This window comes from Anopheles coustani, chromosome 2, assembly GCF_943734705.1.
Source record: "Anopheles coustani chromosome 2, idAnoCousDA_361_x.2, whole genome shotgun sequence".
Taxonomy (NCBI): domain Eukaryota; kingdom Metazoa; phylum Arthropoda; class Insecta; order Diptera; family Culicidae; genus Anopheles; species Anopheles coustani.
In genome coordinates, this window is record NC_071289.1 from 56,703,661 (window position 1) to 56,716,470 (window position 12,810).

The 12,810-nt window shown below is 38.8% G+C and overlaps 1 protein-coding gene across 1 annotated transcript; it reads left to right on the plus strand.

Annotated features, from left to right (window-relative positions):
• Positions 1-11,807: 11,807 nt before the first annotated feature.
• On the plus strand, positions 11,808-12,774 carry LOC131265878 (uncharacterized). Its single transcript, XM_058268218.1, has 3 exons — positions 11,808-11,881; positions 11,963-12,429; positions 12,644-12,774. The coding sequence occupies exons 1-3, from the start codon at positions 11,808-11,810 to the stop codon at positions 12,772-12,774; spliced, it is 672 nt and encodes a 223-aa protein (XP_058124201.1).
• Positions 12,775-12,810: the final 36 nt, after the last annotated feature.

Consider the following 12,810-nt stretch of genomic DNA (forward strand, 5'->3'; position numbering starts at 1 on the left):
TAAGTAAAAATATTTTTTCTTACATCTGGTTTATGTGAACCTTTAGAAACGCAATAAAAAAAAGAGTTCCAGTTCTTTTCGTTGATATTGCTCTCTGTTCCATTAAAATTATTATCGTCAATCAAACATCTGACTAAATTAAAATGAGCCAGTTCGACAGCAAAATGTAGAAGTGTTTGACCGCTTTTATCTGCACATCTGATATCCGAGCTACTTTTAATGAAAAAATGGAACGAAGTCTGACTACACCACTTAATTTTACATTTTAAGTTACAGTTATTTTAGTTTTAAGCATTATGTTTTCGACTATTAACTTATTATCAGTTTGATCTCGATAATAGAAATTCTGTACCTGAATCTATATTGAGATTGTTTCTTATTCTGAACTTTACCGGAAAATAACGCCAGAGCTCGTTTTGTAGCGAAAGACGTTTCTCATCCACATGTGAATGCCCCGCCTTGTCGACTGGTGGTAGTTCAGTTTCTTCGAGACATGCAATGTTATGCTCAATACAGTATCTTTGAAAACTATTTTTAAACAAGTGTTTGCCTTCCTGCATGTGTATAAGCAAGAACAATAATTCTTCTCCAAATTTAGGTTCCTCCGGCAATTCAACATGACCATTGTTGATCAAATATTCAAGAACATTGATTGAGCGAAATTTGTAAGCTAATTGCATAAGTTGTGGGTTTTTTGAACAAATATTTTCATCAGAACTCATATGTTTTAAAAGGAATTGAAAAATGATTGAATCTGAAATTGTACACAATTCTAGAAGATTCATAGTGGTATGATAATGTTTTCTATCTTCGTATCTCTGAGCTAGAACGGCATTTTTTGGCTTTATCATCTCATACATTGCTTTTATTGGTATCCTCACGTACAAGTCAACTTTGTTTTGAGAAATTACCTTCGTAAACAAATTCTCAATTATACATGTCGTACGAGTTTTCCCTATGCTAGGGACGAGTTCATGCGACAAATGAAAGAAAAATGGTAATGCTTTTGCAAGGATATCAACAGGATCTTCTGTATCAAATTGGGTGAATGAATTATCACAAATAATAGAAGCTCCTTTTTTTAATAATTTCAACATAGAAAAAAATTCGAAATTAAATCCCTTGTCGCTTAATTTGTCCCGAATGTACGCATAGTATGCAGCAGACCACTCAAAATATGTATCTTTCAAATTCAGGAAAGTTTCATCAGTCCATTCTAACAATAAAGAAACTATATCATCATTTTCTTTTGTTGCATAAACAAATGCCAAATGTAATGCAGTTCTTCCCCAGGCGTCTTTTGCATTTATCTAGCTTGGATTATTCTTTAGAAGAATCTCTACTTTTGCTTTTGAATCATCAAGAATTGCCATGTGTAAAGGTTTTCCCTTACAAATCATGCTATCTAGAAAGAGTTTGATTTCTTTTCGATTGTTGGTATTATAAACATGATGTTTCAAAATATTTTTCGCGTTAACCCTTTTCTGATTAAAAAAGAACCATAGCGCGGCAACATATTCAGCGAATAGGCGGTGTATGAACAACGGAACATTATTCGCAACTCCTTCGACAATTCCGTATCTCTCTGAACCTTTTTTTACTTCTTCCATGTAACAAAGGGCAGTGGTTTGCTCAACTTCTGATAATAATTGCATTACTTCATTCTTACTCATCACTGTAAATAAAGCTAACTGTGACAGAGTTAGTCTTGTCCATTCAAGTGATTTGTTCGCTTCTTCTATTGCTGCAGCAGTTTGAGCAATGGCGATGTTTGCACCTGTTTTGTCAATTTTGGCGATGATTAGTTTTTTTTTCGATAAAAGTTTCTATCATATTTAATGGAGCAAATTGCTCTTCGTAATCTTTCATTATGGATGCTGAAATTATGTTTTTTTCTAAGTCAATATGTTTATCAATCAAAGGCAATAACAGTTCAAGCCCCATACATAAAAATAAAGGAACTTCCATAAAGTTCCCAAGAAAAGTAGTTAGTAAAGTGGTTGCCACATGAAAAGTTTGTTGTTGGTTTTGTCTATTGCATGACGCATATCTGCAAAAGTTCGCCAACAGAAATCGGTGTATACAATTACATTGATCTTCACTGTTGAATTCAACCAGGCGATAAAATGAACAATCCCCAAATGTTTCCTGCAGTTCACTTCTAAAATCGTAAGGACGACTGGATAAATGCATTTTCCGCACTTCTTCGAATTTAACAATAACTGATAATAGCTTAAGTACGACCGCCTTGTAAAAGGGCGAGATCTCGTCGAATCCGTCTATTAAGATAACAAGTTTTTTGTTATTAAATTTGTTTGCAAATATTTTAAGCAAAACAAATTGTTTTGCATTCAAGTGTTGTATTTTCTCTTCATCCAGCGTGACAAATCCGTTTGACAGTGAAAGTAATTTTGCAGTTTCTTTTGCTTCTTGTCGTTTTGCATCAGTTTCTGTGCTAAATTTGTTAGATGTAACAAAAGTCAAACAAATAAGTTGGAAAAGCTTTCGGATGGTGTCAAGTCTTTCATCCTCAATATGTTTATCTTTATCGAATTGGTCTAAATCCGTAGAGTGTTCGTTTAAGTTGAATTTTATAATCCACCAGGAAGGATTGAAACGCGATTGAAGTTCTCTAGCCAACCAAGCCATGTAAAAGGTTTTGCCAGACCCAGCTTCGTTCAAAATTATATAAACTTTAGTGCAACTGTTCTCGATCAGATTCAAACGATTTATCACGTCTCGATACAAATAATTTTCACCCTTTTCAGAACAGAGGTCTTTATCCATACTTGTTTCAACACCGGGAGGATCAATGCACTCTTGGTAATTACCCTCAATTATAGTATTAAACTCGAGAGCGTGCGAACCACTATGCTTAAGAAATTCTTCAATGGTGATTTCATTGTGATTATCCCTTGGGAGCATATTTGTAAGATCACAGCATCTTTGGCTCCAAAATCCATCACTCGGTATTGCCTGCAAAACTTCTTTGCTGTATAGCTTCCATCTTCGTGGAATATACATTCTTTGAATTTTTTCGAAGTTTTCTTCATATATCCCAAGTAACATTTCTAAGACCTATTAGACTTCAACAAGTTTTATCAATGTTTTAACATGGGTGTACCAAGTCATAACATTGGGCTTTGCTCGAAAAAATATTTTTTATTTCTTCTGTCAAATCTCCGACATAAATGTCTTCATCTGAATCCAGCGACGTATTGGATTGATCCAATATCAGTATCATCTTACGGTTAGTCGATGATTTTTTAAATATCCAGCCTTCTAAAAACTCCATTATATTGTACTCGTGCTGACAATCAATGACCATAATCAGGGGCAATTTCATAAAACCGAATACGTCCAAAATGTTCAGAAGAATGTCTCTGTTTTTCAACCATTCGCTTTTCAAAAATATGTAATCCAAATCGCGATGAAAATTCAGATGTTGTAATGTTACAACAGTTAACGGCACATTGCTGTATTTCAATTTTTGCACTATGAACTCATCTGCATTATGTTTCTTTTCCGATAACCACAATTTAAGCGCTTTAAACAATGTCTTTGGCTCCACTAACTCATGCTTGCATTGGAGCCGCGTGATTTGCATTTCGTCGCAGAATAAGTTGGATATGCCTTTCAACTGCACAACAGAAGCGCAACGATGAAGCAATGTCATTGAACAAATCAACTGTATCTCCTTTTCCTTCCAACTGTATCTTCCTTTTGCTATGTTTCTCTTTCATCCAATCCAAAATCCACTTTCCAAGTTTGTCGTAAGTAATCTTGGAAGAGGTAAATCCTTGTATCTCGATGGGCAACACACCGGTTTTACATATATTGGCAATTACTTCATCTATCTCGTGATTTGTATTGCAAACTATTATAAATGATTTGAAAAATTTCTCTATTTGTACATCTTCCACTTGTTTTGGTAAAACGCATTCGTCCGTTTGTATATTTGTTTTGGTACGCATGCCTTTTCTTCTAATATCTTCCCATGTGCTCTGAATATTTCCTCCAAGCTTGAGTTTGATATGCTGTTTCAAACGCTTTTTTTTAAATATATAGAGCCAGGTTCATTGAAAAAAATTTCATCTACTTCGTAACATTCGTTTTCTTTGCGTGTTTTTACAGCAATTTTGTTTTCTATAACATGACGATATTTTTTTAACAAAGGATTGCGGATATCAATTGTCGTATTGGAGTAAATGTGCCGGGCTAACTGTTTTGTAAGAATAACTAAATCCGAGTTTTCTCTCAAATGACCAAACAATCTACGTTTGAGTTCTTCTTTTAAATTTGTTGGATCGATTTTATAATAATCATTAGTGACAGATTTTAGAATAGATTCAACAATACTTTTGCCGAATGAATATGTTTCAACCGATTTTTTAACTTCTTCTGATAAACTAATGTTAGTACGAGGGTTGCCTTTTAAGTTTCGGGATTTGAAAAAACTGGTGAAGCAATCTACCAACTAACAATTTTATCGTAAATTTTGACGTTTTTGAGGTTATCCGTTCTCAGAACGTTTTGACATACGAACGCTATTTGTGTTGTTAAAAAAATGTTAAAAATGTCATTCGACACGAGTCTTTTTTGAGAGATCTTCGCTTCTTCAGGTGTTGAAAAACGTAGAATTCTCAGTTTATTTTTTACGAACGGGAATTAAAAGAAGTCATTTGGTGCTAGATCCAGTACTATATGGCGGATGACTCATCAAATCGATGTTTTGAGTACTCAAAAATGCAGTTGTTTGAGCTGATGTGTGAGAGCTCGCATTGTCGTGGTGACGGGTGATCCGTCGACAGCGGTTAAATTTCCTGATTTCTTGGAACACAACTGGCAAACAAATGGTTGTGTACCACTCAGAATAGACTGTTCTGCGTTTTTCTAGAGGTTTGGTTACGATATATCCAGTTTTTCCGAAAAAAACATGCGACCATTTGCTTGAAAGTGCTTCGTGCGTGAACAACTTTGGTTGGATTCGGCTCGTCTTGAAACACCCATACAGTCGATTGCAGTTTAGTTTCGGGCTCATTCGCGTAAATCCACGACTCATCACCTGTCACAATATTAAAGACGAGTTTTGAAGCACCGCAATCGTATTTTTCGAGCATTTTTTCCGACCAACCGACACGAGTATTTTTTTGAGAGATTGACAAATATTGTGGAATCCAATACCAGCAAATTTTTTTGACAGTTAAATGTTCATGCAATATTAAGTATATGCTGGTCCCAGTAATACCTAAGGTTGTCTCTATCTCACAAAAAGTCACATGACGATCTTGCAATATCCGTTCACGCACAGCATCAATTGTTTTCGGAACGACAACTGATTTTGGACGACCTTCATGAAATTCATCTTGGAATGAACTCCGACCACGATTTAATTTTCCAAACCATCGATAAATACTGATAATTGATGGAGCTTCATCACCAAAAGTTGAATTAAGTTCATTCATGCACTACTGCTGTATCAATTCACGTCGAAAACTGCAAAAAATAATCGCACGAAAATGTCCACGACCCAATTTCACAATTTGGCGGACATTGACACTTTAAACATTTTTTTAACAACACAAATAGCGCTCATATGTCAAAACGTTCTGAGTAAGTATAACCTCAAAAACGTCAAACTTTACGATAAAATTGTTAGTTGGTAGATTGCATCACCAGTTTTTTCAAATCCCGAAACTTAAAAGGCAACCTACGTACAAAGTACTAATTCGGGCGGCTCATCCATGATATCCCATTGCTGATTTAGAAAAGAGTTAAAGTACTTACAAATTGCAAAATACGCTCTTTTATCCGTGGATGTGAAATCGTCCCATGTGATGTTTATGGTCTTATCTTCCTTGTGCTTAGCTTGAATAAAGAGCTCTCTCCATAGATCACCATCTTTGAAACTAAAACCGATGTCGTCGAAGATTCCGCCGTTTTCGTCCTCGCTGGTGATTTTTAAATCGAGCCCCTCAAAATCTTTGATCAGCTTTGCTGCATGACATAGCATCACTATTAGTAGCTGTTGTTGATATGTTGCTCCAACAAGACAGTCTATCATTCCTTGCCCTCTTTGATTTGCAGGAGTACCAGCGTTGACGTCTTCTGGATCTTTCGTGTTTTCTTTATTTAATTTGTTACGGTTACTTTTCACAACCATTGTTGAGCTGTTGTCAATATCGTTTTTTCGTAACGCTATTGCTTGCAGTGACTGATGATCCCGATGCATGACTGTTTTCGATGTTACACCTTGTTGCCGTTCGGTTTTATTATTCAAGCCAAATTAGGCAAGTTAGGCGAGAAAGAAAGTTAGGGTACACGAAAGTCTAACTCGCTTAACTTGGGTATAAATACAGCGTCTCTTTACGTTCCGGACGCCGATGTCCCGGACGCCGACGTTCCGGACGCCGACGTTCCGGACGCCGACGTTCCGGACGCCGACGTTCCGGACGACGACGTTACAGATGTGGGCGTCTGCTACCCGAGGGTAAAAAAAGATGTATTGGTAAGTAAGAGAAAAAATAAAATCTTACATGTATTAAAAGATGTTTTAACGCATTTTCAGGGCTGGCAACCTTCGCTAGGGGACATCGAAGAAGAAGAGGCGGAAATGTTTTACCAAGATGACGATTACCTGGAGGAAGAAAAGGATACCGAAATCGACGCTCCAAAGGAAAAAAATCAAAGAAGGATGACGCCGCCTGCCTCTTCTTTACTGTGGTTGGTTTTCTTTTCTTTTACCCAATGGAGAAATATTGATGCTTTTTTCATCAATTCTGCCAAATTCATGAAATGCCGTCCAACGTGTTTGGCTACACTCAGCACAAATTCATTCAAATGTTTTCACTGCTGCTTCTGGGCTCGATTTATATTGTATTGTTGTTGACATTTTTTAGTATTTTCTCAACGAAGTCTTCGTAAATTCATTTCTTGATTGATATTTACTTACCGGCAACAGTTCACTAACAAGCTGAGTCAAAGGCAACCCAAAATCAATAGCCACAGGGCAAGAAAAAAAGACCGAGTTTTAGTAAGCACGATAAAACATAAAACCTTACACGTAGTAAATATACACATCCGATGTTTTACCATGTTGAACGCTAAGTGTGCACTAAGATCAAAAATTTTAAATCTCAGTCAACTGAGATCTAAAAAGAAATTGCTAAAATTTTAAATAAAACCGATTGCATCTAGTAGACTATGAAATGAAATTTACTACCTTCGAAACAGCCTATAAATCAATCGCAGCAGACACATTTCATCATTTGAGCATTTGTAACGTTTGAGTACGGATGCTCAAAATTAACGCGATGGGTTTAATCGATTTTTTTTGTTGTTTTAGGGTCAAACAGGAGCCGGAAGAGGAAGAGTTAGGTTTTTGGAGCTCAGATGACGAAATGCGGGACGACGACGTTCCGGACGCCGATGTCCCGGACGCCGATTTCCCGGACGCCGATGTCCCGGACGCCGATGTCCCGGACGCCGATGTCCTGGACGCCGATGTCCCGGACGCCGATGTCCCGGACGCCGATGTCCCGGACGCCGATGTCCCGGACGCCGATGTCCCGGACGCCGACGTTCCGGACGCCGATGTCCCGGACGCCGATGTCCCGGACGCCGATGTCCCGGACGCCGACGTTCCGGACGCCGATGTCCCGGACGACGACGTTCCGGACGACGACGTTCCGGACGACGACGTTCCGGACGACGACGTTACAGATGTGGGCTTCTGCTACCCGAGGGTAAAAAAAGATGTATTGGTAAGTAAGAGAAAAAATAAAATCTTACATGTATTAAAAGATGTTTTAACTCATTTCCAGGGCTGGCAACCTTCGCTAAGGGGACATCGAAGAAGAAGAGGCGGAAATGTTTTACGAAGATGACGATTACCAGGAGGAAGAAAAGGAAACCGAAATCGACGCTCCAAAGGAAAAAAAATCAAAGAAGGATGACGCCGCCTGCAACGGATCGGTGTTTGACAGGATTACTTATTTTATGTTTTTGTAGTTAGATGTAGTTAGATTTATTATTGTATTGACCAATTGTTTGATAAAATGTAATCATTTTGTAATGCAACCATGTAAATGTAAACAATGTAAATGTAAATGTAAATGAGCTGATGTGTTTATAAATATTCAAATTAAATAAACATTTAAACCGCTGCACAGAAGATGTTTTTGTTACCCGTAAACAATTTCATTGTAATAAAGGAACTGCAAAATAATTTTGAGTTGGGTTTAGTTTATAACTTTTATTTCTTTTCCTCGAGGTTGTTTGACCGCAGGTCTACAAAGCGCTGCAACAATCCTTCGACTGGGAGTTTCATGTTCGATTTTTTCCGATTTCTTTTAGAATATTATATATTCAACTGATCGCAACATTAAGTACACCTCGCTAGAGTAGCGTCTTGTTCAAAATCCGAATAGATTCTTGAGTGATAATTTTTGTGGTTTTCTTTACTCTCATTTACTCTTTTACCCAATGGAGAAACATTGATGCTTTTTTCATCAATTCTGCCAAATTCATGAAATGCCGTCCAACGTGTTTGGCTACATTCAGCACAAATTCATTCAAATGTTTTCACTGCTGCTTCTGGGCTCGATTTATATTGTATTGTTGTTGACATTTTTTAGTATTTTCTCAACGAAGTCTTCGTAAATTCATGTCTTGATTGATATTTACTTACAGGCAACAGTTCACTAACAAGCTGAGTCAAAGGCAACCCAAATTCAATAGCCACAGGGCAAGAAAAAAAGACCGAGTTTTAGTAAGCACGATAAAACATAAAACCCTAAACGTAGTAAATATACACATCCGATGTTTTACCATGTTGAACGCTAAGTGTGCACTAAGATCAAAAATTTTAAATCTCAGTCAACTGAGGTCTAAAAAGAAATTGCTAAAATTTTAAATAAAACCGATTGCATCTAGTAGACTATGAAATGAAATTTACTACCTTCGAAACAGCCTATAAATCAATCGCAGCAGACACATTTCGTCATTTGAGCATTTGTAACGTTTGAGTACGGATGCTCAAAATTAACGCGATGGGTTTAATCGATTTTTTTTGTTGTTTTAGGGTCAAACAGGAGCCGGAAGAGGAAGAGTTAGTTTTTTGGAGCTCAGATGACGAAATGCGGGACGAAGACGTTCCGGACTCCGATATCCCGGACGCCGATGTCCCGGACGCCGATGTCCCGGACGCCGATGTCCCGGACGCCGATGTCCCGGACGCCGATGTCCCGGACGCCGATGTCCCGGACGCCGATGTCCCGGACGCCGATGTCCCGGACGCCGATGTCCCGGACGCCGATGTCCCGGACGCCGATGTCCCGGACGCCGATGTCCCGGACGCCGATGTCCCGGACGCCGATGTCCCGGACGCCGATGTCCCGGACGCCGATGTCCCAGACGCCGATGTCCCGGACGCCGATGTCCCGGATGCCGACGTTCCGGACGCCGATGTCCCGGATGCCGACGTTCCGGACGCCGATGTCCCGGACGCCGACGTTCCGGACGCCGATGTCCCGGACGACGACGTTCCGGACGCCGATGTCCCGGACGCCGATGTCCCGGACGACGACGTTCCGGACGACGACGTTCCGGACGACGACGTTACAGATGTGGGCTTCTGCTACCCGAGGGTAAAAAAAGATGTATTGGTAAGTAAGAGAAAAAATAAAATCTTACATGTATTAAAAGATGTTTTAACTCATTTCCAGGGCTGGCAACCTTCGCTAGGGGACATCGAAGAAGAAGAGGCGGAAATGTTTTACGAAGATGACGATTACCTGGAGGAAGAAAAGGATACCGAAATCGACGCTCCAAAGGAAAAAAAATCAAAGAAGGATGACGCCGCCTGCAACGGATCGGTGTTTGGCAGGATTACTTATTTTATTTTTTTGTAGTTAGATGTAGTTAGATTTATTATTGTATTGACCAATTGTTTGATAAAATGTAATCATTTTGTAATGTAACCATGTAAATGTAAACAATGTAAATGTAAATGTAAATGAGCTGATGTGTTTATAAATATTCAAATTAAATAAACATTTAAACCGCTGCACAGAAGATGTTTTTGTTACCCGTAAACAATTTCATTGTAATAAAGGAACTGCAAAATAATTTTGAGTTGGGTTTAGTTTATAACTTTTATTTCTTTTCCTCGAGGTTGTTTGACCGCAGGTCTATAAAGCGCTGCAACAATCCTTCGACTGGGAGTTGCATGTTCGATTCTTTTCGATTTCTTTTAGAATATTAGGTGGAATCGCATACGGATTTGTTTATTTAACCATGGTTTAATCTGCCGTCTAGCGTTCATTTTGGATGAACCGCGTTCATTTGTCATTCATTTGTGTCAAATTAAACCATGGTTTAAAACTAAACAAACGATTGTCACGCACCCTAGGGTTCTGCGGGTAAAAGTTTCGAGCAGTATAATAAACCATGGTTTCTGGCATCGCATACGCTCTGACTTCAGCGTTGACGATGGTTTATTATATGATGTGTCTGGGGTAGTTGTTTAATAAACAAATCTTCCGCGCAAGATATTTTATTGTAAAATATCAATAGGGAAGTCAATATTTTTGTGAAACTAGGCACAACAATATACATTTTTAACATTAGAATGGATGAAAAAGGTTTAATAAAAAAGTAAAAACACAAATAAATACCGGTTATGTAGCCGATGGGCAAACGAGTGTTTAAAGAACATTCGGCAATTAAACACCTAAGTTACTATGGATAGGACTAGTCAACGTGCATCTTTTTCATATTTATTAGCTAATCGAAAGCACGTGAGTTTGTTTTTTAAACAGAGTTGGTTGGATTATGGGGCTAAACCAAATAGGGTATTCCCAGTCTTCAGCGAACCGAACCATATCCGGTTGTATGAACGAAGGCAAAAAATGGCGTATTTCATTTAATTTTTCTAAAAAAAAGAGGAAACGGAAAATTGAGAGAAATGTACGTTATATATTTTAGCATTTTCTTATAATTTGAATGCAGTTTCCAGTTGAGCCAAATGCCTTGCTTCGATACGAATCAGTCGATATAATTTTCTACGATATGGAAATCCACTAGAATATTTTCTGTGGCATGAATTAGTGGCAGAAGATTTATTTTGCATTAATTCCCGTTGTAAAATTTCCCACTACTTGTACACAAACCGAAGCAAATGGCAGAATGGCCAATGTTTATTCGAATTACACAAGGTAAAAGATTTCACAGGTTTGTGTTTTCCATATCGTGTTGTTATTTTTTCATTTGTAGTTAATGAAAATGTACCAATGCCAAGAAAACAACTAGTGAAATTTTAAACAATAAAGAAAAACAAAGAAGTTGTTTTTTTTATTAAAAATTGATTTGAAAACGTTCAGAATAACATTTTAAATTGTTGGTAATCAAAGCGCAAAGTAGGCTTTGTATCAAAATTGCATCCAATGGTTTAACATTTAACCATGGTCAATTGACACAGTACGCGATACCAAATTCGAGCGGCTAAAATAGACCATCGCTTAATTTAAGCCATGGTTAAAAATTAAACAAATTCGTATGCGATTCCACCTATTGTTTCAAAATGTTCATAGCCGAAATCTACATCTCATTTCGTTATTTCAAAGAGTGACGCCTAGCAACCTTACGGGCGTGCGTAAATTCCCTAAAGGGTAAACACGCGTTTCTATGGAAAAGCAGCATGTAGCAAATAAATAGTTCCGTTTGCTTCATACCGGATAGTCAACAACGAATGTCACGTAGTTTGATCATCGTATCTAATAAGTTCGCACGCAAAGAGCAAACAAAAAATGACTGAACCAGTGCGTAGGGAGCTACGCATTTTACATCCACCACTGGAACCGATCGTGCGGGATGGAAAAATGTAAGATACTGCCCCCACAGCAATTCATTTTCCCTGATCATCTTTCTAATCGGGTTGATATTTCTGTTCCGTATGCCACAGCCGCGAACAAATAGAACTGGAAAGCAAGGGCCGCCGGGAGTATCGGAAAAAGTGGGGCTACATAACGCAACCGGAAACGACCGAGTTCTACGACCTGAAGCGCAACAATCAGAAGCTGCGGGAGCTCCAAAAGGACCGCCACCAAAACATCAACCTGCGAGAGTACGATGGCCACGGGGATTCGTTCTTCGTGTCGCGCCAGATGTTCAAAACGCTGCTCGAAACGTGCCGCTGTGGTCGGAAGCGTACCAACACGCATGCCCTGAAGTGTTTGCAGAAGCCGAAAAATACCTACGAAAAGACGGACGACGAGGAGGAAGAGGAGGAGGAGCTTGAGCGGCAGCGGAAGGTAGTGGAAGGGTACAAGCGCGAAGCGAGTGGCACAAGTGGAAGCACACATTCCGGGGCCGACGGAAAGGAGAAAACCGTTAGTAGCTACATACCGAAGGTGCCACCGCTCAGTTCAGGTATTTTTTCGATGAGGAGGGAGGAAGCAATTTTCCTTTAAATGTGGAAGATGTTCGGGATGGAATTTTTCCTAGCCCGTTTAAACTAAGTTGAAAATTAATCCGTTGAAGCGTATTTTCTTCAACACGTCCTCTTCATTAAATAACCGAACTCATCCACCATCCATGTTTGCAAATGCCATCCAAACCTGCTTTCAATTTCCATTGTTTCCAGGAATGTACGGTTGGCCACAGAATCGTTTCGTATCGATGGAAAGGACGACGTACTATATTTCTCCCCGATATACAATGCCAGGACACCGGATTGTCGACTGTCAGCCATACAACAATATTATTCTCGGATAGATTTATGCGAAAAACGCTTGATTTTTGTGTGTGCCG

Bases quoted from the DNA above. Each gene is read 5' to 3' on its own strand.
- LOC131265878 (XM_058268218.1), top strand. From the start codon at position 11,808: ATGACTGAACCAGTGCGTAGGGAGCTACGCATTTTACATCCACCACTG. The intron at 11,882-11,962 runs GTAAGATACTGC...CGTATGCCACAG, and splicing joins ATCGTGCGGGATGGAAAAAT to CCGCGAACAAATAGAACTGG. The intron at 12,430-12,643 runs GTATTTTTTCGA...CATTGTTTCCAG, and splicing joins GGTGCCACCGCTCAGTTCAG to GAATGTACGGTTGGCCACAG.